General features: G+C 31.0%; 5 protein-coding genes across 10 annotated transcripts; 2 read left to right on the forward strand and 3 right to left on the reverse strand.

The window, feature by feature from the left end:
- Positions 1-2,305: 2,305 nt before the first annotated feature.
- On the reverse strand, positions 2,306-5,347 carry LOC111684210 (serendipity locus protein alpha). 3 transcript variants are annotated; one of them, XR_002762717.2, is made up of 6 exons: positions 5,052-5,347; positions 4,786-4,986; positions 4,042-4,732; positions 2,882-3,679; positions 2,673-2,805; positions 2,306-2,597 (listed from the first exon to the last, which is right to left on the reverse strand). XR_002762717.2 is itself a non-coding variant. In XM_023446342.2 (6 exons), exons 1-6 carry the CDS (start codon positions 5,154-5,156, stop codon positions 2,521-2,523), a joined length of 1,974 nt encoding a protein of 657 aa, XP_023302110.2. In that variant the 5' UTR covers positions 5,157-5,345; the 3' UTR covers positions 2,309-2,520. The 3 variants fall into 3 exon arrangements, 2 of the variants coding, with proteins under 2 accessions (XP_023302110.2, XP_023302111.2); XM_023446342.2 differs by having other exon boundaries at positions 2,309-2,597; positions 2,673-2,774; positions 5,052-5,345; XM_023446343.2 differs by having other exon boundaries at positions 2,312-2,597; positions 2,673-2,774; positions 4,792-4,986; positions 5,052-5,342.
- Positions 5,348-6,032: 685 nt separating this feature from the next.
- On the forward strand, positions 6,033-10,640 carry LOC111684207 (stromal membrane-associated protein 1). Its single transcript, XM_023446337.2, has 2 exons — positions 6,033-6,476; positions 8,420-10,640. Exons 1-2 carry the CDS (start codon positions 6,344-6,346, stop codon positions 9,928-9,930), a joined length of 1,644 nt encoding a protein of 547 aa, XP_023302105.2. The 5' UTR covers positions 6,033-6,343; the 3' UTR covers positions 9,931-10,640.
- A 2,334-nt stretch (positions 10,641-12,974) lies between these two features.
- Positions 12,975-14,669, reverse strand: LOC111684211 (protein FAM8A1). Its single transcript, XM_023446345.2, has 2 exons — positions 14,532-14,669; positions 12,975-14,455 (listed from the first exon to the last, which is right to left on the reverse strand). The coding sequence occupies exon 2, from the start codon at positions 14,400-14,402 to the stop codon at positions 13,236-13,238; it is 1,167 nt and encodes a 388-aa protein (XP_023302113.2). The 5' UTR covers positions 14,403-14,455; positions 14,532-14,669; the 3' UTR covers positions 12,975-13,235.
- A 553-nt stretch (positions 14,670-15,222) lies between these two features.
- Positions 15,223-16,535, reverse strand: LOC111684212 (aminoacyl tRNA synthase complex-interacting multifunctional protein 1). The gene is made up of 2 exons (XM_023446346.2): positions 16,213-16,535; positions 15,223-16,098 (listed from the first exon to the last, which is right to left on the reverse strand). Exons 1-2 carry the CDS (start codon positions 16,360-16,362, stop codon positions 15,286-15,288), a joined length of 963 nt encoding a protein of 320 aa, XP_023302114.2. The 5' UTR covers positions 16,363-16,535; the 3' UTR covers positions 15,223-15,285.
- A 697-nt stretch (positions 16,536-17,232) lies between these two features.
- Positions 17,233-24,669, forward strand: LOC111684208 (guanine nucleotide-binding protein subunit gamma-1). 4 transcript variants are annotated; one of them, XM_023446340.2, is made up of 3 exons: positions 17,257-17,390; positions 17,486-17,536; positions 23,938-24,669. In XM_023446340.2, exon 3 carries the CDS (start codon positions 23,958-23,960, stop codon positions 24,168-24,170), a length of 213 nt encoding a protein of 70 aa, XP_023302108.1. In that variant the 5' UTR covers positions 17,257-17,390; positions 17,486-17,536; positions 23,938-23,957; the 3' UTR covers positions 24,171-24,669. The 4 variants fall into 4 exon arrangements, with proteins under 4 accessions (XP_023302107.1, XP_023302109.1, XP_023302108.1 ...); XM_023446339.2 differs by lacking the exon at positions 17,486-17,536 and having other exon boundaries at positions 17,233-17,390; XM_023446341.2 differs by lacking the exon at positions 17,486-17,536 and having other exon boundaries at positions 17,234-17,390; positions 23,698-24,669.
- The last annotated feature ends 1,880 nt before the right edge of the window (positions 24,670-26,549 follow it).

Here is a 26,549-nt window from a genome sequence, read left to right on the forward strand (position 1 = left end):
TATAGTTCAGTTCTAGTTCAGTTCTAGTTCAGTTCTAGTTCAGTTCAGTTCTAATTTAGTTCTAGTTCAGTTCTAGTTCAGTTCTAGTTCAGTTCTAGTTCAGTTCTAATTCAGTTCTAGTTCAGTTCTAGTTCAGTTCTAGTTGAGTTTTAGTTCAACTTTAGTTCAGTTCTAGTTTAGTTCTAGTTCAGTTTTAATTCGGTTCTAGTTCTGGTCTAGTCCAGTTTTAGTTAAGTTCTAGTTCAGATCCAGTTCTGTCTAGTTCAGTTCTAGTTCTGGTCTAGTACAGTTCTAATTTAGTTCTAGTTAAGTTTATTTCCAGTTCAGTTCTAGTTTAGTTCTAGTTAAGTTCTAGTTCAGTTCTAATTCTATTCTAGTTAAGTTCTAGTTCAGTTCCAGTTCAGTTCCAGTTCAGTTCCAGTTCAGTTCTAGTTAAGTTCTAGTTTTGTTCTAGTACAGTTCTAGTTCAGTTCTAGAAGAGTTGTAGTTGAGATCTATTTAAGTTCTTGTTCAGTTTTAGTTCTAGCTCAGTTCTAGTTTAATTCTAGTTCAGTTTAAGTTCAGTTCTATTTCAGTTCTAATTCAATTTTAGTTCAGTTCCAGTTCAGTTCTATTTCAGTTCTAGGTTAGTTCTAGTTCAGTCCTAGTTCAGTTCTACTTCAGTCCTAATTCAGTTCTAGTTCAGTTCTACTTCAGTCCTAGTTCAGTTCTAGAAGAGTTGTAGTTAAGATCTATTTAAGTTCTTGATCAGTTGTAGTTAAGATCTATTTAAGTTCTTGTTCAGTTGTAGTTCAGTTCTAGTTTAATTCTATTTCAGTTCTAATTCAATTTTAGTTCAGTTCCAGTTCAGTTCTATTTCAGTTCTAGGTTAGTTCTAGTTCACTTTAAGTTCAGTTCTAGTTCCAGTTCAGTTCTAGGTTAGTTCTAGTTAGTCCTAGTTCAGTTCTAGTTCAGTTCTAGTTCAGTTCTAGTTCAGTTCTAGTTCAGTCCTAGTTCAGTCCTAGTTCAGTTCTAGTTCAGTTCTAGTTCAGTCCTACTTCAGTCCTAGTTCAGTTCTAGTTCAGTCCTAGTTCAGTCCTAGTTCAGTCCTAGTTCAGTTCTAGTTGAGTTCTAGTTCAGTTCTGGTTCAGTTCTAGTTCAGTTCTAGTTCAGTTCTAGTTCAGTTCTAGTTCAGTTCTAGTTCAGTTCTAGTTCAGTTCTAGTTCAGTTCTAGTTCAGTTCTAGTTCAGTTCTAGTTCAGTTCTAGTTCAATTTTAGTTCAGTTCTAGTTCAGTTCTAATTCAGTTCTATTTCAGTTCTAATTCAATTTTAGTTCAGTTCCAGTTCAGTTCTAGGTTAGTTCTAGTTCAGTTCTAGTTCAGTTCTAGTTCAGTTCTAATTCAGTTCTAGTTCAGTTCTAGTTCAGTTCTAGTTCAGTTCTAGTTCAGTTCTAATTCAGTTCTAGTTCAGTTCTAGTTCAGTTCTAGTTCAGTTCTAGTTCAGTTCTAGGTCAGTTCTAGTTCAGTTCTAGTTCAGTTCTAGTTCAGTCCTAGTTCAGTTCTAGTTTCGTTCTAGTACAGTTCTAGTTCAATTCTAGTACAGTTCTAGAAGAGTTGTAGTTAAGATCTATTTAAGTTCTTGTTCAGTTGTAGTTCAGTTCTGGTTCAGTTTTAGTTCAGTTCTGGTTCAGTTCTAGTTCAGTTCTAGTTCAGTTCTAGTTCAGTTCTATTTCAGTTCTATTTCAGTTCTAATTGAGTTTTAGTACAGTTCCAGTTTAGTTCTATTTGTGTTCTAGGTTAGTTCTAGTTCACTTTTAGTTCAGTTCTAGGTTAGTTCTAGATCACTTTTAGTTCTAGTTCAGTTCTAGTTTAGTTCTAGTCAAGTTCTAATTCAGTTCTACTTCAGTTCTAGTTGTAATTCAGTACTAATTGTAATTCAGTTCTAGTTGCAGTTTAGTTCTAGTTGTAGTTCAGTTCTAGGTCAGTTCTTTAATTCTAGTTGAGTTCTAGTTCAAGTACAGTTTTAAATACATTCCATTTCAGTATTCGTTAACTTGTATAGCAATTCTATTTAGCAGACAACACTTTTCACATTCACCCATATAGACTGTTGTTTTTTTTTTTTGTTTATTTAATTATTGATTTTATTTTTTAAATAATAACGTAGATAAATTGTTAAATAAGAAAAGTAGTTTTTTTTAATTAAACAACATAAACTTACACAAAGAACATGCATATTCAAATACGTTTTTTTAGTAAAAAAATAATTTGTTTTTTTAAAAATTGATTTTAAATCATTTAGGTCATAAACAAATAAATAAACGAATACACTTTCAAATGTGTAAACTTTAAAAAAAAAGTAATTAATTCATAAAAAAATAAAGATTATACTAAAATTAAATGATTAACTTTTAATTACAAATAAAATATTTGAAAATAAACCAATTTCTAATGTTAATTAGAATTATTAAAGTTATATTTAACACATTTCTAAAATTACTTACAAATATTACTTTTTTTTAAATTAAACAATTTTCTAAATTTAATTAGAAATAATACTGTTATTTAACGTATGTTTGGATAAATTCGAAGATAAACCAGTTAATTGATCGAGAATTTCTATAAAAAAGAAAGAAAGACAATATTTATAAATTATATTATTAGCTTGGACAATTATAGAAATAAACAATTTACCACTTATTTGTAAACTATCCGAATTATTTTTGTATACTGTGTAAATTTGTTCAGTTTCACAGGTTTTTTGTCGCTTAAATAAAGCGGTACGTAAACTTTCCTCTAAAAACAAATGAAATAATATTAGCAGTTACTAAAAAGAACGACAGATAAGTCAATTTAAACTGTTTTTTAAAGGTATTTAATAAAACATTAACAAAACCACTTACTTCTACGTAAACTGGCACGTTGTGTTGGTGCGGCAGATACCATAACTTTAGCTATTGGTTGACCAGTGCTTTTGGTTAGAGTTGCTGCTTGTTCTGTTGTTGTTGTATTTAACTTTGAATAATTCGCCTTTAAAGAATCATTTAACAAACGCTGTTGCCTTCGATTGTCCATGGGTGTATTGTTATTATACAATATACTACGTATGGAGGGTGAAATACCAATAGAGGCAAACATTTTCTGTGAGTCACTCAAGTCTTCTGACATTATAAACATTTGTGATTTATTTGCCACACCATTGGCGCCTTTATCGCCCAGTTCATCAATAAATTTACGTAAAATTGAACGTAAAATTTTAAAACGTTTTAATATTCTAGCTGGTTCCACCTTTTCGGTGGTGCACTTCAAAACAGCCTGACACTCTAGCAGCATTAAGTGAAACTTATTAAATAATTCCAAACGATCAGCTTCTTTTTGTAATTCTTTATTATTTACGGGTAATTGAAAGTGTTCATAGAGAAATTCTGCCATATTTATAATAGTCTCTAAAGAATCTCTGTTATACTCTTTGTCATTCTGATTAATGACTTGAGTTAAGAGCTCATAATAGCAGGAAGCAAATGCTTGACTATCGATAATCTCTTGTATGGCTTTTTTAAAATTGGCAACTTCTTCATTGAAATGTTGTTCCAGAAGTTGGGCAAAGATATCAGAGGTGCCCTTAGTAGATTGTAGGGAAGGTATGATGCAAGAATCTAAAGATTCAAAGGAAGCTAAACAGCTGCGTACAATGGTTTTAACTGAAAATAAACATAGGTTTTAGTACAGTTATAGTTCAGATCTAGTCTAGTTCTAGTTCAGTTCTAGTTCAGTTCTAGTTCAGTTCTAGTTCAGTTCTAGTTCAGTTCTAGTTCAGTTCTAGTTCAGTTCTAGTTCAGTTCTAGTTCAGTTCTAGTTCAGTTCTAGTTCAGTTCTAGTTCAGTTCTAGTTCAGTTCTAGTTCAGTTCTAGTTCAGTTCTAGTTCAGTTCTAGTTCAGTTCTAGTTCAGTTCTAGTTCAGTTCTATTTCAGTTCTAGTTCAGTTCAGTTCTATTTCAGTTCTATTTCAGTTCTAGTTCACTTCTATTTCACTTCTAATTCACTTCTATTTCAGTTTAACTTACTTTTCACATTCGGTGCAAATGCTATTGCAAATATACCAATTTGTGTTGTCCTATCTACATTGACATCAAAATCCGCTATCAATTCATCCAATAACGGATCGTCTGCATCACGTTCCCTTATCATTGTTCTCAATTTATCTATGGAAAAATTATTAAAATCTAAAAAGCAAGTATAAACCAAACGTAAAAGTGCTTCATTAATATAATCTTCCAATTGATATAATGCATTTTCCAATGATATAGCCTTTAATTTACGATTACTATCGTTGTGTTGAGCACCAGACAATAGAGCAGCTTTGCATTCTTCCTGAAATGCCATACATTCGCGTAGAACCTTTTGACACAGAGCACTTAGGGCCTTTTTGTCCTGCTGCAAAGCCACATTGGCAAATGCCAATGTATGACTGAGTATAAAGTCAACAATGGAACGTATTTGTTGACTGGCAAACATGGCCTCTGAATGATTTTCAGCTAAATTTAAACATTTATGTGTGTCAGCGGTTTGAGATTCATCTTTATAGCTGCTGTACGGAGCCAAAAGATCTAAAACCATATCCATTAGTTCCACAAATGATCTTTCCTCCGGGATGGTTAATTTTTTGGGCTCCTCATGATTGGACAAGAATTTCAAACAACTTCGCAAACGTTCCAGACACCAGTTTATACGATCTAAGAAATGTTGACGTGAAGCCTAGGAATTTCTATATAATAAGCAATAATTGTTAAATTTTTTATTTTTCTTACAATTACCGATATGGCGGCACCCTGTCGCTCTTCAGCCTTAAGAGTATTTTCCAGGTGTTTAATACAGGTCATAATTTGAGTCAAACATAAGTAAACAATTTCGATTTGTTCATGATTTTTATCATATTTCTTTTGCTCCTGCACGCGTGACAAGAATGTATGCAAATTTTGTGAAAATTTCAAAAATTCCAAACAAAATGTCTAAAACAAAGGAAAATATTTTTAATAAAAATATGATTTTTTTACTATGACCAAAACATGCTTACATTCAACCAGTTTAATCTGCTGTTCTGAACATTGGTATATCCTTTATTTAACAAATTACGGCATTTGATCAATTGTCTTTTTAATTGCTCTGAGCAATTTTCCATTTTTATTAAATTTTTGTTTTATTTTTTAAATCAAAATTAAATTTTCATAAATTCCGCGCAATAATACTAAAGAAGCTGTTGCTGTTTTTATTTGAAATTTCTATTTTCAAGGCAAATTAAAAAAGGTTATAACAGCACTGATTTCATTCAATTTTCTTTATACAAAATTTGACATATTAAAATTATAGAAAACATTTTTTATGCGTGTGTTTTGACATTACTAAGTTCAAAGTGTTAAATAAAGTTGGCTTATCCCCAACATCTGACATAAATTTTCTTTTGAGTTCTTTTTAAACGGAACGCAAGGTTGAATTAAAAAGTAGTAACAGTGCATAGTAGTATTCGTGTGGCAACACTTGTTATTATTATGAGGACATTAGCATGAAAGTTAACTTTATAATTATAATACTAATCATTAGAATTTAATGTATTAAAAAAACAGATACATTAATCAATCATAAATGGTATAATAAATTTGTTTAATGGTGATAAACATTTAAACATAATGTGAAATATACTGTTAATATTTTCGTCTGGCAGCACTATATGACTAATGATTTTTTTTTTGGAATAGTGGCATGCCCGTCAACTGGTTAACAGTGATGCACATTGTTTCTACAAATTGCATTTTAGCGATTGCATAAATTTAAATAATTTAAATATTATTATTAAGAAAAACATTTTTATATAAAAATTACAAATAGAAATATACACTATATTTTCACGATTTTATAGATAACAATTTTTAAAATATTTTTTTTTTCACAAAATCTCGCTTTTATAAAATTTTGTTGGAAAAGTTTATTAACAGTGCTAAAACATAGCCGGCTTAAGAACATTTTTTTTAAAACGACGCCAACATTTTCGCTGTCAATTGCCGTCGTCATGCAATAACATTTGTCGGCGCAGATCTCTACTAACAACGTCAAAAAAAATTGATGATTATTTTTTTGGAGGATTTTCATTTAAACATAAAAAAAATATTTTTCTTAGAAATTTCCATTGGAATTAAACCAAAAACAGCAAAGAAAGAAATGTGCTAAAAATTCACAAAACCCAAATTAAAAAAGTAGTGTGTAATTCAACAGAAAAACCTCTCCTTAAGCCAGCAGTCGTAGCAAATAAAAAAAAAGAAAAGGAATAAAGCCACAAAAGAGCAGCAGCAAGACAAGACAAAAAGCAGCAGAATGAGTTCGTCAACGACTACCAGCCGCAAAGAAACGGAAAGGACCAAACTTATACAGGAAAAATGTCAAACATTATTAACACAAATGCTAAGAGATGAGGACAACAAATACTGTGTAGATTGTGATGCCAAGGGTGAGTAGTCAGTCAATTTAACTCAAAGAAAAGAAAAACTGGACATACGTTTTTGCTTTGGGAAATCTTTTTTTCCTCTTTCTTTTTTAATTTTTGACTTCCACATCAAGTCTTTGTTAAATATAAATCATATGTTGTTTTTAGATCAGGGGGAGGGTTATTGGGGAGAGGGGGTGTGTGTGATGTTATTATGTGCGTGTGCGTTAACCATCATTACCACAACCACCAAAAAATAATACGTTAGTTAGAGTAACTATTGCACATGAAAAATAATAGATAACAAGTGTTTGCAAAAATTTTTTTTGTATTGACAAATACTTGTGTTCATTACCATCATATGTTTGTATGGATTGTATATGGAATACGTGCTAACAACTAAACACGTTTACAATACATACCTATCAAATATTTTTAGCCCTACGACACTATGGCGTTAAGGATGTAGTTTAAAACATTATTTAGTTTGCAGCGTAATCTGTTCTTCCCTAAGGGAAAAAACTTCCGATTGATACAGCTGTTGCTGACTTGACAATCTTTGGCTGATTGAGAATCGGGTCGTTCCGCAGCGGAGATCCAATTGTCGTGGGAACGAGCGTAATTTGTAGTTAAGCATAGTTCACTGCAGTTTTTGTGTAAACTTGTATTGCTTTGTCTTACAGGCTAGTCTTTAGTCTAGCCTATAATAGAGTATATATTCGAGTCTAGTCTATGGTTTAGTCTACAGTGTAGACTGTCTGAAGGCTATTGTATAGTTTAGTCTATAGTCTAGTCTAGAATTTTGTCACAGAGTTGAAAGTTTGTCTACACAGAGAAGTCTATAGTCTAGGCTATATCTGAATTATATACTAGTTTATATTCTAATCTATAGTCTAGTAAATAGTAAAGAATCTTGTGCTACAGATAGTTTAAACTAATGTCTAATCTACCGTCTTCTCTATTAGCTAAACCATAGTCTACAGTCTAGTATTTAGTTTCTTTTATAGTTTAGTATAGTATAGACTATAGTCTAGTCTATAGTCCAGTCTATTGTAGTTTGTTTAGGGTCGCTTGCAGTCGATTATAACCAACTTTACTTTCTTATTTGTTTTGGATCATTTTTGTGATTTGATTTTTTATCATTTTACGATCTTTCGCTTAAATGTGATGACTTTTTTTGTTTTTTTTTCTGGTGTGTTTTTACTTTTCAAATAAAAGCAATCAAAACAAAAGATGCGTCATAGATTGTTATATTAGTACTTAACTTTTCACTTTTATTCACCATATAACTATTTTGTTACACCATCTTCCATTCAAAATGGAATATGTCTTTTTGTAATTTATATTTGCCAACAAACCATAAGCATTTCTATAGTACTTTGGGTTTTGCTGTTTCTGATAAACAAATTGACATGCATGGTCACTGAAACTATTGTGTTGCTGTTGTTGTTGCTAACTACAGCCATAAATGTTTATTTAAATAATTTATTTAAAAGTTTATCATCATCATGTGTATATGTATTGTTTCCGTAAAAGTTTTGTTTTTATCATTTAGTTTTATTTATTATCTTTGTTTTGCCATTTACTGCTGGTAGTTGGTTTTAGTTGTTTTATATATTTATCAAAAAATGGGTGGAAGGATTCTTGTAGTTTAGGTACTAACATATTAAGGAACATGATAAGAATTCCTTAACTACTCTATCTAAGGCATTTTGTTTGCTGTTTTTATTATATCAATATATCAAAAATGATTAAGTCATGATTCACTCAAGAAGGTTGAGATCTTGAGAACTGTTAGAAAAAGATTAAACTTTACTAGAGAGATAGAAAGTTAGAGAGAGAGAGAGAGAGAGAGGGGTAGACAAGATATCGTTGATACCAAAGCATTTATTTAAAAAACAAACTGTTTAACTTATAAATATCAATCTTTTTACTATTTACCTCCCTCTTCCTCCCCCCCTTTTTAGGACCACGTTGGGCTTCATGGAATTTAGGTGTTTTCCTCTGCATACGCTGTGCTGGTATACATCGTAATCTCGGCGTACACATATCACGTGTAAAATCGGTCAATTTAGATACATGGACACCCGAACAGGTCATATCCCTACAACAGATGGGTAACTCAAGAGCTCGGGCCGTTTATGAGGCTCAATTACCCGATGGTTTTCGACGTCCACAAACCGATACCGCTTTAGAATCTTTCATACGTGCCAAATATGAGCATAAGAAATACTTGGCTCGCGAATGGGTGCCACCATCACCACCCAAAGTCGATTGGGCCAAGGAAATCGATGAGGAATTGGAGAGACAAAAACGTAAAAAGAAAGCGGCTCAGGCTAATACTGCTTTAGGTATTGGCGTCATAACGGGCAGTGCTGGAAATGATAAGAAGTCTTCGAGTTCAACGGCGGCTAAGTCATCACCATTGCCAGCACCTTTGCCCAAACCTAAACCGGGTCAGAGTGGTAGTAGTCCTAAGATACAACGTATTTCTATTAGTTCTACGGGTGCTGACAGCAATCACAGCAATGATTTGTTGGGTTTAGCCTCACCCACGAAACCGGTACAGACATCTCTGACTGGACAACAACAACAGCAGCAACAGCATTCGTCAAATATAAGTGACTTGCAAAATGATACTTTTAGCTGTTTCTTGAGTGCTACACCGGCGGTGAATGATAGTCAACAGCAACAACAAATGACCAATAATGCAAACGCCTCGCAAAATTCATTGGCTAAAGAGGAAGAAGACTTTTTCAATCAGGGTTCATTGGTTAGTTCAGGCGCTGACAAAGACAAATCAGGGAAATTAACTAAGGACAGTATACTGGCATTATATGGACAGGCTCCGCCCAATCCTACGCCGGCTATGAATTTCCTACAACAACAGCAGCAGCAGGTTAATCCACAGTCGGCCATGTTTGGTGGTGCCACTGGTGCCTTTACCGGCATGGTACCCGGCGGTTTTATGGGTGCTGGTGGTCCGGCCGCTAATCAACAGCAACATCAGTTTATGACACCACCCAACTCAGCCAGTATGTATAATGCACCCGTTATGACAGCACCGGCTGCCTTTACTGCTCCCGGCATGTCGGCTTTACATATGGGTGCAGCTGGTAATAATGCCGCTAATGCAGCTGGCTTTGCTGCTCAATTTCCTATGCAGACAGGTTTTCCACAAACTCAAACCATGGGTGGCATTATGGCCACTGGACAACCTGCTGCCGCTAATCTCATGCATACACATAATCAACAAAGTCTTATGTCAAGTTTAGCCGTCAATCATGCACCGCTAATGTTTCCCGGCATGGCGCCCACCATGCAAACCCAAACGAACTTTAATCATCATCAAGGTTTAATTGGTGGTTTTCCCACAGCCACCACCATGGGCAGCAATAGTACTGCGTCTAATGCTGCTGCTACCAATAGTTTGCAGCAACAGTTTGGTAATCTTAATATCGGCAATGTATGGCAATAAATTTTTCTAGTTTTTTTTTTAACAATTCTAATTATTATTATTATTATAACAATAACAACTTTCCACATACTTAAAGAAAACAAAAACAACTTGCCGTTTAAACGTTAAACTCTTGACTATCTTCGAAAGAAATTTATAAGAAAATCCTACAGATTTCCAACAAAACAAAAACCCTTTGACCGGGGGAAAACACTATATACACATATAAATGTTTTGTTTTTTCTATATTATTTGTCTCGATAGTATTATTTAAACAAAATAATTTGGAATAATTTCCTTTAAAGGTTTTTTAGTAAAGTTGTAGATCCTCTAGATCCTCCTACATCCCCCACCACTCTACTCCTTTACTCTTTATATATCTGTAATTGTTTATAATTCCTTTTTTTTATATATAAAGGCTTTTTCTTCTTATTATTCATCTCTATCCTCTAAACTTTTCCTTTTTTTAAGAAAACTTAAAAAAAAAACTTAATACATAATCTTGTAAAGGTTTAAATTAATTAAATTAAAAATAAACTTAATACAAAATTAAGTAAATTTTTAGCTTATACAAAAAAAAAAAGAAAATATAAGAAAAAGAGCAGCACTCTTAAAACAAAACGTATATTAAATAAATAACAATCTTGAAATAATTTCTTAATGAAATGTTGAAAAAAAAGTAATTTGTTTTGATTTTTTTTAAACCAGATTATTAATAATTATAATTATATGAAAATAAATAAAAAAAATGTATAAGAAAAATTAATATATTAGTTATAAAATAAAAATAATAAAAAAATTTACAAAAAAACATGAGTTTTACTGTATTCATAGAAGACTTAGACTATAGCTATAGTACTGCCAGACTAGATTGTAGTACAAACAGTAGACTAAACTGAAGACTAGATTATAATGCAGACTATAGACTAGACTATTGAGTACACTACGCTGTAGTACTGATTATAGACAGACTGTAGTCCAGACTATTGATAGCCTATAGTCCTGGCTACAGTTCTGACTATAGTCCTGATTATAGACAGACTATAGTACTAACTATAGACAGACTATAGTCCTGACTATAGACAGACTATTGTCCTGACTATGGACAGACTATTGTCCTGACTATAGACAGACTATAGTGCTGACTATAGACAGACTATAGTACAGTCTATAGACAGACTACAGTACTGACTATAGACAGATTATAGTCTTGACTATAGACACACTATAGTCTTGACTATAGACAGACTATAGTCTTAACTATAGACAGACTATAGTCCTGACTATAGACAGACTATAGTCCTAACTATAGGCAGTCTATAGTACTGACTATAGACTGTCTATAGTACTGACTATAGACAGTCTATAGTACTGACTATAGACAGACTACAGTACTGACTATAGACAGACTATAGTCTTAACTATAGGCAGTCTATAGTACTGACTATAGACTGTCTATAGTACTGACTATAGACAGTCTATAGTACTGACTATAGACAGTCTATAGTACTGACTATAGACAGTCTATAGTACTGACTATAGACAGTCTATAGTACTGACTATAGACAGACTATAGGCAGTCTATAGTCCTAACTATAGGCAGTCTATAGTACTGACTATAGACTGTCTATAGTACTGACTATAGACAGTCTATAGTACTGACTATAGACAGTCTATAGTACTGACTATAGACAGACTACAGTACTGACTATAGACAGACTGTAGTCCTGACTAATGACAGATAGTAGACCTGACTATAGACAGACTACAGTACTGACTATAGACAGACTATAGTCCTGACTATAGACAGACTAAAGTACTGACTATAGACAGACTATAGTACTGACTATAGACAGACTATAGTACTGACTATAGACAGACTATAGTACTGACTATAGACAGACTACAGTACTGACTATAGACAGACTATAGTCCTGACTATAGACAGACTTCAGTACTGACTATAGACAGACTATAGTACTGACTATAGACAGACTATAGTACTGACTATAGACAGACTATAGTACTGACAATAGACAGACAATAGTACTGACTATAGACAGACTATAGTCCTGTCTATAGACAGCCTTCAGTACTGACTGTAGACAGACTATAGTCCTGACTATAGACAGACTATAGTCCTGACTATAGACAGACTATAGTCCTGACTATAGACAGACTATAGTCCTGACTATAGACAGACTATAGTCCCGACTATAGACAGACTATAGTCCTGACTATAGACATACTATAGTCCTGACTATAGACAGACTATAGTCCTGACTATAGTCCTGACTTTAGAAAGAATATAGTCCTGACTATAGACAGACTATAGCCCTGACTATAGACGGACTATTGTCCTGACTATAGCCGACTATAGTACTGACTATAGACAGACTATAGTACAAACTATAGACAGCCTACAATACTGACTATAGACAGACTATAGTACTGACTATATAGTCCTGACTATAGACAGACTAAAGTACTGACTATAAACAGACTATAGTCCTGACTATAGGCAGACTATAGTCCTGACTATAGACAGACTATAGTCCTGACTATAGACAGACTATAGTCCTGACTATAGACAGACTATAGTCCTGACTATAGACAGACTATAGTCCTGACTATAGACAGACTATAGTCCTGACTATAGACAGACTATAGTCCTGAATATAGACAGACTATAGCCCTGACTAATGGCAGATAGTAGTCATGACAATAGACAGAATATAGTCCTGACTATAGACAGACTATAGGTCTGACTATAGACAGATTATAGTTCTGACTATAGTCCTGACTATAGACAGGCTATAGTCCTAACTAGAGACAGACTATATTCCTGACTGTAAACAGACTATAGTCCTGACTATGCTATAGTCCCAACTATATACTTGAATATAGTTGGGACTATAGTCTATAGTTAGGACTATTATAACTATAAACAAGACAAGTATAAAAACTAACTTATAGTCCACACTAGACTAAAGTAAAAAGGTAGCTACACTGACTAATCTACATACATCAGTTTCGAAACCACGATTTGGAAAATCTTTCATACGTATGTTTTTTTATAATTTTACATTTATTTATATATTTTTCACTAAATTATTATACATACACTTTTTTCGGATAAATTATATTCAAAAACCCTCACTTCTTTAGTTCATGCAATTAAAAATTTCATTTTCTTTTTGTTAAAAGTTTAAATTGAAAAAAAAACAATGTTTATGGCAAGTGAACTAAAAAATAAAAGATAAAAATATTATCCTTTGTTTTACCATAACAATTAACAAATCTTAACTCCAAAATAGTTTTAAATGTTACTGCTGCTGCTGTTGTTGCGGATGTCTTCTTAAGACCAACGGTTGACTAGAGGTCTCTACAACAATAGTTTTTGTCATGATATCATAGGCGGTACGATTATTTTTAAAGAAAACCATTAGGAAAAACATTGGAAACAATAGACTTAAGATGACATTTTTGGCAACGGCACGCACGAAGGCTCTTTTAAAATTTGGCGTTTCGGCAGGGAATAGCAGGGCACGCATTTGAACACGAGCCGCCTGGAAGCCCAATTGTATTTGAGGTATGGGTTGGGCGGGTAAGCCATTGTTGGGTAATGGCAACATGGCCTCTACATATTTAATGCTCAAACTCATAATATGTTTACCCACCGAGGCCCCATTGAAGAAGGTTGTGAGGACGGCCTCATAGAGACAAACAAATAGTTTAGTGGCAATTTCAAAGGCTAATAGATCCGAGGAAAAAGCTAAAAAGTCCATAGAGTATAAAAGGGCACCAGCAAAATCTTCATTATCCATGGCCTTATTTAAGACATCTTTATCCATGTCCATCATGAGATTATAGCCAAAAACATTGGTCACCACAAAGATGACCACAATTTTCAAGAACAACATTATAATCATATCTATAACTTCGGCCACAGCTCTTTTCCAAAATGGAGCCACCACATATTCATAGCCACCATTACGATTTATAATTTCAGCCTGAGCCTGATCGTTAATAAGCCTCAGACCGAAACCATTAAATACACCCACACCAGCAGCGCCCGGATTAAAGTTGGCATTTAGATTATTGTTATTCACTGGTGGTGGTGGAATGTTGTTTTGAACGTTTGCTGTGGGCATTTGTAAGCCAGGCATAAAACTGCCGGGAGCCGGTTGTGTGAACAGTTGGGGATAGGAGGTCATAAAATACCAGGGAAACATAGCCATGGCGTTTTGTGAAATGTTGGCATGTTTAACCCATTCATTTAGACTAGCAAAATAAGCCTCCTTGGTGGAAATCTCTCGAGGCTGAGCTGCATCTTTGTTATTGGCCACATCTGTTGGATTTGTTGTTGTGCTGCTGGCAGCAGGTGTTGTTATTGTTGTTGACACCGAAGATGATGATGATGATGTCGACGTAGTAGTTGTTGCTTCTGCCGATTCCTTTTCATTTACTTTATTTTCCTCTTTTTCGCTCATTTTAATTTTGGGTTTTTTTCACCTTAGAGAGCTAATGTTTGCGTTCTTTTTACCTACAGAAATCAAATTGTTTATGGAATTTAAACAAAAGGACACGTTAGTATTTTGAATTATTTATTATGCACTTACCTATTAAAAATTGTCATTAATCACACAAAAAAAAGAGCAACATACAAATTGTATGTATAAAATAGCAAACAAGAAATAGAAAAAGGGGGCAAAAGAGGGGGATGAATAAAGTTAACAGTGTTGCTAACTTTAGTTTATGCTCAAAAACTAATATTTTTATAAATGATGTTTTAGATATTTTCTTAAAATGAAGAGATTATATTTAGTTACGGTATTTTAAAATTTATATTTATGTTAAAATTATATAATTTTTTTATATTTATATAGTAAAAAATTACAATTTCCTATTACTAAAAATTAAAGCAAAAAGCCGCTGAATTAACATTACTAAAATGTAAAGATGTCATAATTTTCTAACAGCTGTTTAAATGAGTTGCCGTATAATGGAAAAAAACATTAAATTTCAGTTGGCGATTTTTAGAGTTTGAATAATAATTATTTGTTTAACATATAAAGTTTGTTATTTAAATACTATACTATGGAATAGACAAGATAATAAAGTGTAGGCTAGACTATTGTCTATTGATTACAGATTACAGGCTATCGTGTATATTCTGGTTCCTAGTACATAGTCTGAACCGTAATCTAGTTTACAGTTTAGATTATGGCCAAGTCTATTATCTGGACTATAATTTAGTACATAGCTTAGTTCGTAGTCTGGACTAATGTCTAAGTAAACAACTTTTAGATCTTCATCAAAACACTTTACAATATCTGCTTGATTTATTAAAATAACAAAATAAAAAATCTTACTTTACTTAACTTGAACATTTTTCAAGGTCTGGGCCACAACATTACCCTTGCCGGGCACATGTAAGGCGGCACCCTTAAAACATGCCACCAAATCATCATTTGTTTTCAAGTCAGGGGCACATGTCTCAAAGATTTTCTTTTTGGGATTCATTTGAGCATCAGGTGTACGGGGATAACCTTCACAGTGCACTAAATCACCGGGTACAGCACCGGCTGGTGGACTTAAGACCTCAACTTTTTCGGGTGTCGAAGCACACATGACCATAGCTTCGGATGTAATGCCACGCATTTTGGCAGGTTTAAGATTACACATTACAACAACCATACGATTTTGCATTTCTTCGAGGGGAACGAATTTAACCAGACCGGAGACAACAGTACGGGGTTGGGCTTCACCACAATCGATTTTCTCCAAATACAAACTATCGGCATCGGGATGGCGACCTACCTCAACAATTTTACCAACACGCAAATCTAAACGTCTGACATCTATGGGTAATTCAGCAGCGGCCGCTTCTTTATTGTCTGCAGCGGCTGGTTTTTCTTTTTTGGGTTTCTTTTCTTTTTGGGGTTTTTGTTTAGCTTCTGATGTGCCAGCAGCAGCGGCAACTTCAGCTACAGGTGCTACGTTGGCCTTGGTGGCATCGGTACATAAGTTGCGAGCTCCAGGCACAGCAATTTGTTTTTTGCCATTCTTTATTTCCAAGGCAATCAATTGGGCTTTAGCCAATTCCACTTGTTTTTGTAGCTGAGCATTTTCCGCTATAAGTTCTAACTTTTTACGTTTAATAAGTTCTCCACGTATGGCTGTTAACTGAAAAAATGTTTGAGAAATTATTTTTTTTTTTTTTTAATTCTAACCCAACTTTGTTTTGCTTTTTTTTCTTCTTTATATTTGTATATTTCTCTGTGTTGTTAAGTAACTTACTTCACTTTTCAGAGATTCTATAATCTCTTGGCTGTGCTTATTGTTTTCCACTACTTGTTCCAAGGAAACCATTTTATTGTGAGGCGTTTTTAGTAATTTAGGAAAGCTCGAACGTAGCAATGTTGAACCGGTGGCAAAAATACGATTCATGAGGAGAATAAATACAGAGAACTGGGAGACGGTGAGTATGATTTAACAGAAAAATAGTGTTGCCGGATGTTGATAATTGATGTAAAAACAAATATTAGACTTTTTGAAATACTGAAATTTAGCAATTTACGAATAGGCTATTTGTTTTTAAACTACACAGCATTCTATACTGCATACTAGACTATAAACAATACTATTATAGTTTGTTGCATGGTATAAAAAATAATTTTTATATCATGGTTTGTTTTCATTTATTTGTTTTCTCTATGTGTGCACTTAAATATGGCAACCATTATAGAATTTCATATATATAGCGAAGTTGGCTGCAGTTTGGCTAAACCAGGGAAAGGGTTAAAATCGTTGAAAATTTAAAAACTAAATGTAGTTAAAAACTTAAGGTGGAATTACCCGAACGTTGCTGTCCACGTACTGTAACGTACCGTACCGTTACCACGTTTAAACATAAACAAATAAAAAAAAGTATGAAAAAGCGGAATTTGTACCACAGTTCTATTCTACATACAAAAGTGCCATCACTGTTCTACAAATGTCACGTAAAAACTTGATAAAATTCTATTTTATACAGCTTGAAACGTTACGGCTACATTTCGGTAAGCATTTTCATTGTCTTTCCTTAATCAAAAACGATCAGCTGACACGTTTTCTTACAGTTACAGTACGTTGCGCTTGAGTAATTCTACCTTTAGCCGTCTTAGAGTCGATTTTAAGCCGTCGCCGTCATATTTAATGACGGCGACGGCTTAAAATCGGCTCGGGTCTCTGGTTGTTAATATATTACAAATGTCAATTGCTTAACATGCTTAAAGAGAAAAATACTCTCAATACAAAAGCAACAAAAACAATATAAAGAATTTGACATTTCAAATAAACAAATTATAGCTGTTGTGCTGCTATCGTAGATTCCCTTTTGATTTTTGTGTGTGTATTTAACATAATAGATTGTGCTGCAGCGGGCGAGTGTGTACTTTGTCGTGTTTGTAGTTTGGAAAAGTTTTTCATTTTTTTGGGTGTGTATTTTTTTTTTTTAATTTACCATTTAACATAGAAAAATTTGTTTTAAGAAAAATCATTAAATAACTAACAATATTTAAACAAAAAAAAGAAAACTAACAGCTTGCTGGTGTTTGTATTATTTGTGTGGGCTAAGGAAAAGGTAAAAATTAACTGTTTATTAAAAAAAGTATTAACAAAATGTTTGTAAATGGTGAAATTGCAAAAAAAAATGGCTACTAAATGTTTTGTTAGAACTTGTTTTATCTGTAAAGTTTTATTTATTTAGCTAAATTTAAAGAAAATCTTATAATTTTTCTTTTTTTTTTGTGTTGTTATAATTCTAGAAGTTTTTTTTTATTTTGTGTGAATTTTAACAGAAAATGGTATGAGTGTGTTTTTTTTCTATCTTCAATTGTTTAATTTAACTCTCCCCCCCCCCTCTCGCTCTCTCTTTGCTTTGCTTTGTGTGTTTTTGTATTTGCTCTTTGATTTGTATGTGTTTTTGTAATTGCTTTAATACTATTGCTTTTGCATTGTCTTTGCCACTCCCTTAAAAAGTTGTTGGAGAAAAGAAAAACGAGACTTGCTGGCCTCCCCTTTGTTGGATTCAGTCCTTAGGGGGATTAATAAAATATACTATAAAGGGGACATGGGGCTGAAGGGTATATAAACCTTCATCGATTTGTTAATTTCATAGTGTTTTATTTTTAGGCCACAATGCATTAGCAACGTTAATATTAGAATTTCTAATTGTTATCAAAACATTTAGTTAAATTTTAAGAATTTTATTAAAATAATAATTAAAACCCATTAATTAAACGAAAAAAAATTCTATTTATTGTTTCCTCTAATACATTTCTAAAAATTTATAGTTTTTAAACTATTTTTAGCTGTTGTTTTTTTAAAATAATATACATATCTATATAGTTATAGAAGAGTTCATGTGTGTAATTGTATCATCAGCACTATCATCATCAGTCTGACCTTCTCTGTATATTGTTGAATATCCTCACCCTCTAACTGGGTTTAATTTGCCATAGTCTAGCTCTTTGGGTGTTTGATTGTTCTGTTCATGATTTCCGGAAATTTTCTTACACTCATGTGTTGCTATTTTAATAGATAGTTTTTGTTTATTATTTGTTTGTTTTTCCCAACTATATTTCAATTAATTCAATAATGGCAAGGTACCAGTACAGTTTTTTCTATAAATATTTTGTAACTTAATACCTAGTTCTTATTTTAGTTTCATTATGGAAAGACATTTACTACAAAACTTGATGGACTTTAGAAAATAGATAAACGTTTAAGGACATGTTGACCTCATATAAAATTTCTATTCATAAATTGTAATACCTATAAAACTGCTTAATAAGGAATTTGTGAAAAATATCGATTTTTTAATGAATATTTATCGATTTTTTTAGTAAAATATCGATTTTTTTTAGTGAAATATTGATTTTTCAGTGAAATGTCGATTTTTTAGTGAAATGTTGATTTTTTTTAGTGAAATATCAATTTTTTAGTGAAATATCGATTTTTTAGTGAAATGTTGATTTTTTTTAGTGAATTATTGTAAAACAGGAATTTTTTATATAAAAAAATATCGATTTTATAGAGAATTTTTATGTTTTGTTAAAAAAATTTTAGTGAAAATTGAAATGAGATGTGAATTAAGATGAAAAGTGTTTTGTTTTGGTGAAATATCTAAAATATCGATTATTATTATTATTTATTTATTTATTTATTTCGTAATATAAAGCCTTCATGACGAAAAAAAAAATTAAAAAGATTTTTTTTTTTGTAATTTTTTGGTGAAAAGTGAATTTATTAGTGAAATAATGATTTCTGTGTAAAATGTCTAGACAAGAATAAATTGTAATCTAGATAATATACTATAGTCTTGATTTCAGTTTAGAATTTAGTCCACACTATAAAAAAGATCGCAGACTATAGAACAAACAATAGTCCAGTTGATAAAATAGACTACAGAACAACCTATAGAATAGACTACAGAACAGCCTATAAAATAGATTATAGTACAGACTATAGATCATGGACTGGACTATAGAAGAGACTAAAGGCCAGATTATATAATAGACTATAGTCCAGACTTTAGAACTTTATACTATAGAATTGAAAGCTTGCAGCAGTATAGAAGATATTACATTACAGACTAAGAATGTATTATAGTTCATACTATAGAATAGATTAAAGGCAAGACAATTCAATAGACTATAGGCTAGACTATAGTCCATACTATTGAATATACCATAGACTGTACTATAGGCCAAATTATATAATAGACTATAGTCCAGACTTTAGTTTATGCTATAGAATTGAAAGCTAGCAGGACTATAGAAGAGACTACATTCCAGACTAAGAATAGATTATAGTTTAGACTTTATTATAGACTATAGTGCACACTATAAAATATACTATATATATAAATATACACTGGACTATAGATTATATTATAGTCTATAGGTCAGATAGTCTCGAATACAGAATACACTATAATTTAGTTTTACTGTAAGGCTACTTTCTTTAGAGAATATTCTTCTATATAATCATTTTTTTAGCCTCTTTACTATAGAAGTCTTCTTCGGCATCTTTTTTATAGAAAAGTTTCTATCTGAACCTCTTTTCTATAGAAAAGTATCTTTATTACCGTCCATGTTTAGAAAATTGTCTTTATTAGTCTCTTTTCTTTAGAAAGGTATCTTCATTAGCTTCTTTTTTATAGATCAGTGTCTTCTTTACTCCCTTTTCAATAGAAAAGTGACTTTTTTAGTCTATTTTCTATAGAAAATATCTTCTTTAGTCTATTTTCTATAAAAAGTGTCTTCAGGAGACTTATTTTCTGTAGAGAATATTCTTCTATATAATATTTTTTAGCCTCTTACTATAGTAGTCTGCTTTTGCATCTTTTTTATAGAAAAGTTTCTATCTGAACCTCTTTTCTATAGAAAAGTATCTTTATTACCGTCCATCTTTAGAAAATTGTCTTTATTAGTCTCTTTTCTTTAGAAAGGTATCTTCTTTTTTATAGATCAGTGTCTTCTTTACTCTCTTTTCAATAGAAAAGTGACTTTTTTTAGTCTATTTTCTATAGAAAATATCTTCTTTAGTCTATTTTCTATAAAAAAAGTGTCTTTAGGAGACTCTCCTGTAAAAAGTGTCTTCTTTACTCTCTTTTCAATAGAAAAGTGACTTTTTTAGTCTATTTTCTATAGAAAATATCTGCTTTAGTCTATTTTCTATAAAAAAAAGTGTCTTCAGAAAACTCTACTGTAAAAAGTGTCTTCTTTAGCCTCTTTTCTATAGAAAATATCTTCTTTAGTCTTACCTAGACTCTTTTTGACAGAAAAGTATCTTCATTAGCTTATTTTCTATAGAAAATATCTTTTTTAGCTTATTTTCTATAAAAAAGTGTCTTCATTCGACATTTTTTATAGAATATATCTCCTTTAGTCTATTTTCCACAGAAGAGTATCTTCTTTATTCTCTTTTCAATAGAAAAGTGCCTTCTTTAGAATTTTTCAATAGAAAAGTGTTTTCTTTAGTCTATTTTCTATAAAAATGTTTTATTTAATCTCTATTTAATAGAAAAGTGTCTTCGTTAGACTTTTTTTATAGAAAATATCTCCTTTAGTATATTTTCCACAGAACAGTGTCTTCTTTAGCATATTTTCTATAGAAAATATCTTTTTTAACTTATTTTTTATAGAAAATATCTTCTTTAGTCTCTTTTCAATAGAAAAGTATCTTCTTTAGCCTCTTTTCTATAGAAATTATCTTCTTTAGTCTATTTTCTATAAAAAGGTGTCTTCTTTAGAATCTTTTCTACAGAAAAGTGTCTTCTTTAGCTTATTTCCTATAGAAAATATCTATTTTAGCTTCTTTTCTATAGAAAATATGCTCTTTAGTCTTTTTTCAATAGAAAAGTGTCTTCTTTATCCTCTTTTCTATAGAAATTATCTTCTTTAGTCTATTGTCTATAAAAAAGTGTCCTGCCTAGACTCTTTTCGACAGAAAAATGTCTTCTTTATCATATTTGATATAGAAAATAACTTTTTTAGCTTCTTTTCTATAGAAAATATCTTCGTTAGTCTCTTTTCAATAGAAAAGTGCCTCTTAAGACTCTTTTCTACAGAAAAGTGTCTTCTTTAGCTTTTTTCAATAGAAAGGTGTATTTTTTAGTCTATTTTCTCAAGAAAATATCTTCTTTAGTCTCTTTTCCACAGAAAAGTGTCTTCTTTAGCCTCTTTTCTATAGAAAGTATCTCCTTTAGTCTATTTTCTATAAAAGGAGTCTTCTTTAGAGTCTTTTCCACAGAAAAGTGTCTTCTTTAGCTTATTTCCTATTGAAAATATCTATTTTAGATTCTTTCCTATAGAAAATATGTTCTTTAGTCTTTTTTTCAATAGAAAAGTGTCTTCCTTAGGCTCTTTTCTATAGAAAATATCTTCTTTAGTCTATTTTTTATAAAAAAAAAGTGTCTTGCCTAGACTCTTTATCATATTTTCTATAGAAAATAACTTTTTTGCTTCTTTTCTATAGAAAATACTTTCTTAGTCTCTCTTTAATAGAAAAGTAACTTCTTTAGACTATTTTCTATTAAAAACAAGTCTTCTTTAGACTGTTTTCCTTTGAAAAGTTTATTCTTTAGCTTATTTTCTATAGAAATATTCTTTAGTCTCTTTACAATAGAAAAGTGTCGTCTTTAGCCTCTTTTCTATAGAAAATATTTTCTTTAGTCTATTTTTCATAAAAAATTGTCTTCTTTAGACTCTTTTCCATAGAAAAGTTTCCTCTTTTCTATAGAAAATATCTTCTTTAGTCTCTTTTCCATAAAAAAAATGTCTTCTTTATAGTTATACCCTACACCACTATAGTGGGGAGGGTATTATACGTTTGTGCTGATGTTTGTAACATACAAAAATATTGGTCCAATACCCACCTTAAAGTATACCGATCGATTCAGAATCATTTTTTGAGTCGATTAAGACATGTCCGTCCGTCCGTCCGGCTGGCTGGCTGGCTGTCCATGTAAACCTTGTGCGCAAGGTACAGGCCGCAATTTTCAAGATAATTTGATGAAATTTGGACCAAGCATGTTTTTTGGCACAAGGACGAAGCCTATTGAAAATGGTTGAAATCGGTCCATTATTTCACCTAGCCCCCATACAACCGTACCTCCCGATTTGATTTTTATGCTATAATTACGTCAAATATTCTGCTATCTCTCTAAAAATTGGCACAAATAAGTTTTATATAAGTATAAATGATACTGCAGATTTTTGTAAGGATCGGCCTATATTTGACCCTAGCCCCCATACAAACCCCCCTTCAAAAAATGACTTAAACGTCTAAAATTGACTTGTAACCATTTGTATCGCAATGAAACTCAACAAAACTAACTGTTATATAGAAATGTATCCTTTTCCCAAATTTACCGAGGATCGGCCCATATTTGACTTATATAAAGCCTCATTTAGAAATTTTAGTTTTTTATCAATAAATGGCTTAAATATTTTGGAATTATGGTAATATTCAACATAAAAGTTTCTTTACAAAAAATAAAAATTTTATAAAAGTAAAAATTTTAAAAATATGCTCATGGTGTAGGGTATCATATGGTCGGCCATGCCCGACTATACTTTCCTACTTGTTTTTTCTATAGAAACGATTCTTCTTTTGATTTATTTCTATAGAAACGTTTCTTCTTTTGACTTTTTTTCTATAGAAAATTGTATTCTATTACTATGGCATGGTGTCTTTAGAAGTCTTTGTTAAAGAAAGTTTTCCAAGTTTCAATAGAAATGTATATTCTCTCTTTGGACTGTTTTCTATATAAAATTAACTTTTTGTTTTAAACTTCTATAGAAAGAAAGCGCTTCCTTAGTTTTATAACTTTAGCTTAAAAAGCTATTTAATTAAAAAGTTCTTTAAATATTTATTAAAAATTATAAAGATAAAGGTAAACAAGGGGATTTTTATTACTTATGCTTTGTTTGTTTATAATTTATTAATGTTTTTTTAGTCTAAGGCTTTAACTTTAATGTATTATAAGATTATTAACTAACTAACTTTTTTATTAACATTTTATGTTTGTAATTAACTTTATGATTCATGCTTTATGTAGTTAAATTAATAATTAATTTCTGTATATATATATGATTGTATGTATGTGTGTCTCGGTGTTTATTTAAATATTTATGATTATAAGTTTCCTTCCAAATATTTTATTAAATTTTTATCTTATTTTTTGTTATTTTTTCTTTTTTCCTCCCCCAAAAAAAATTATAAATTATATTACAGCTTTTTTATCTCATAATAAACAAAAAGAGACACATTTGTTTTTTGAAACAAGGCTTAAATTTAGTTGCACTTATTTGTAAACAAACACCATACCAAAACCAACCACCCATCCAATCAATCAACCAACCAACCAATCAACCAACTAAAACAATAACTACTTACTCCCACAACATTTAAAAAAAAGTAGATTTTAAACGTTAATCTTGCAAAAAGCATAACCAAATAAATTTTCCACCATAGGACTATCAGAGACAGCAGTTATGGACGTTATGTCTTCTTCATTGCAACAGCAGCGTATTATTGTCGAACAATTGAGACGTGAAGCGGCTGTAGATCGTCAACCTGTTTCGGAATCTTGTGCTGCTATGATGCGTTATATATCACAACATGAACAGGAAGATTATCTTTTGACCGGTTTTACTAGTCAAAAAGTTAATCCTTTCCGTGAGAAATCATCATGCAGTGTTCTCTAAATTATAACAATGAAGAAACAACAATGGTGGATGAGAAGAAGGTGGAGGAAGAAGAAGAAGGAGAAGGAGGAGAAGGGTAATAAGATGAAGATGTAGAAAAACAGCAGCAGCAGAAGTTTATGTTGGAATTAAATGTTGTAAGCAATGATGATATGAAAGTATAAGCAAGCAGCAAGGATTTAGAAATTTAGAAATCACCACCTAATTTAGAACTTATAACGATAACAAAATCTTCAAAAATAACAGCAACAACAACAGCAACAACAACATCAACAACAACATTTAACACTAAACTTTTTTTTGCAAAGAAAATATTAAAAATTCAATAAAAATATAATTTTCTAACACAAAACAAACCAACATCTACTAATTTACTTAGAAAAAAAAAGAAACACAACAACAACAACAATAAATTTTGACAAAAAACCCTCAGAATGTTTTAGAAAGCAACGAAGAAATGATAAAAATAACAACAATTTGTTGCTGAATTGAATCTAAAGGAAGGATAACAACTTAAACTGTTTTTTTTATGATTAATATCAAACAAAAAGGCAACAAAAACAACAACAACCAAGTTATTAATCATTAACTACATATTTAACTAAAACAATATATATCGTAAAATTATAAAAAACAACAACTATTTATAAACTATATATATATCTATACATCTTCTATATATATAAAAAAAACAAAAACAATTGAACAACAATAGCATTATTATTATTCTATATATATACAAAAAGAAAGGAAATATCAACTATATCTTAAACAATAACAACAAATATATATCATATAAAAGAAATCTAGTTATTTATATTTATATAAACCACACAATAAAACATAAATCGTATTAATACACTTTTCACCACGAGATGGTCATTTAAAAGTTAATTAACTTCATTATCATATGAAATTTTAAAAAAAATAATAAAAAACCCTTTAAAATTTATATTAAACTCATATTTGCCTTAAATTAGGGAAAAATACATTAACAAAAAACTTAAAATTCAAAATATATTCTCAAAAAAAACTTATTGGGAAATAAATGTTCTTATAAATTGCCTCCTCCTTTAATAAACTTGACCAAAAAAATGTTAACGTTAAGATAGAATAACTAAACAACAACATTACCATAGATTCCTTTTTGTTTAAAAGTTTCTATTCAATGATTACTTTCATCTTAAACTAGTTCTACAAGAAAATTTAACACAAGTCGTCACATAAAATACATTTATTTGTAAATAAAAAACAGCTGTTTATTGTTTATGTTTTAAAAAGAGAAAAGTTGCCACTACTAACAAAGTTGAACTGATCTCAAAATCATAACTGAAAAACGCAATTATCGGTTAAATTCCAACTAAACTTGTAACGAGTTTAATTTAACCGCAAGTTAAGCCTACTTTTACTGTGTAGTAAGAAATCCGCCCTAAAAGACTCTTAACACAATAGAACAGAGTAACCTTATAGCAAACTTTACTACCGAAACTTAGCTTCCTAAGGACGAGGCTTTTAGATAAATCTAAACTACATTCTTTGTTTAAACCTAGTTTAATCTAGGTTTTGTGTTTAATCAGTTATCAGAAAAGTTAACTGAGTTAACTGAGTAATATTAGACAATTGAAGTTAAGCTATAAGTGAGAAAAGAAAACAAACAAAAAACAACAATAAAATGATGACTTAGAAACAACAAAAACATAATTTTTAAATAAATAGCAATTTTCTAATTTGTTTTATCAATATTTTTATTGTTTTAAATGTTTATTGAAATTTTTTCCAAAAAAAATTTCATTTTACAAAAGTATTATTTACAAAAAACAGCTGTTTATTGTTTATGTTTTTAAGTGAAAAGTTGCCACTACTAACAAAGTTAACTGATCTCAAAATCATAACTGAAAAACACAATTATCGGTTAAATTCCACCTAAACTTGTGACGAGTTTAAACTAATAGCAAGTTAAGCCTAGTTTAACTAAGTAGTAAGAAACCTGCCCAAAGACTTTTTGTTTTTGAAAAGTTTCTTTTTAGATTTTATCTATAGAATTGGCTTTACTTTTTAAGATACATTTGTAACGATTTCTCCTCTATAAGAGTGTTTTCTTTGAACACTTTTCTATAGAAATCTTTTAATTTTTGTCTCTTTACTATAGAAACGTTTCTTTATTAAACTATTATCTAGTGAAAAGTTTCAGCTTTAGAAAATTTAATATAATATAAGAATATTTCCATAAAAAAGTTCTTTGCTATAGAAAATTTCATCCTTAAGACTCTTCTATAGAAAAGTGTCTTCTTGAGAATCTTTTCTAAAGAAAATTGTCTTTTTGAGACTTTTTTTGTTTAAAAAGGGTTTTTTAGACTCTTCTTTCTGCTTTTTCTTTTC

The sequence above is a fragment of the Lucilia cuprina genome, chromosome 6, assembly GCF_022045245.1.
Source record: "Lucilia cuprina isolate Lc7/37 chromosome 6, ASM2204524v1, whole genome shotgun sequence".
NCBI classification, from domain to species: domain Eukaryota; kingdom Metazoa; phylum Arthropoda; class Insecta; order Diptera; family Calliphoridae; genus Lucilia; species Lucilia cuprina.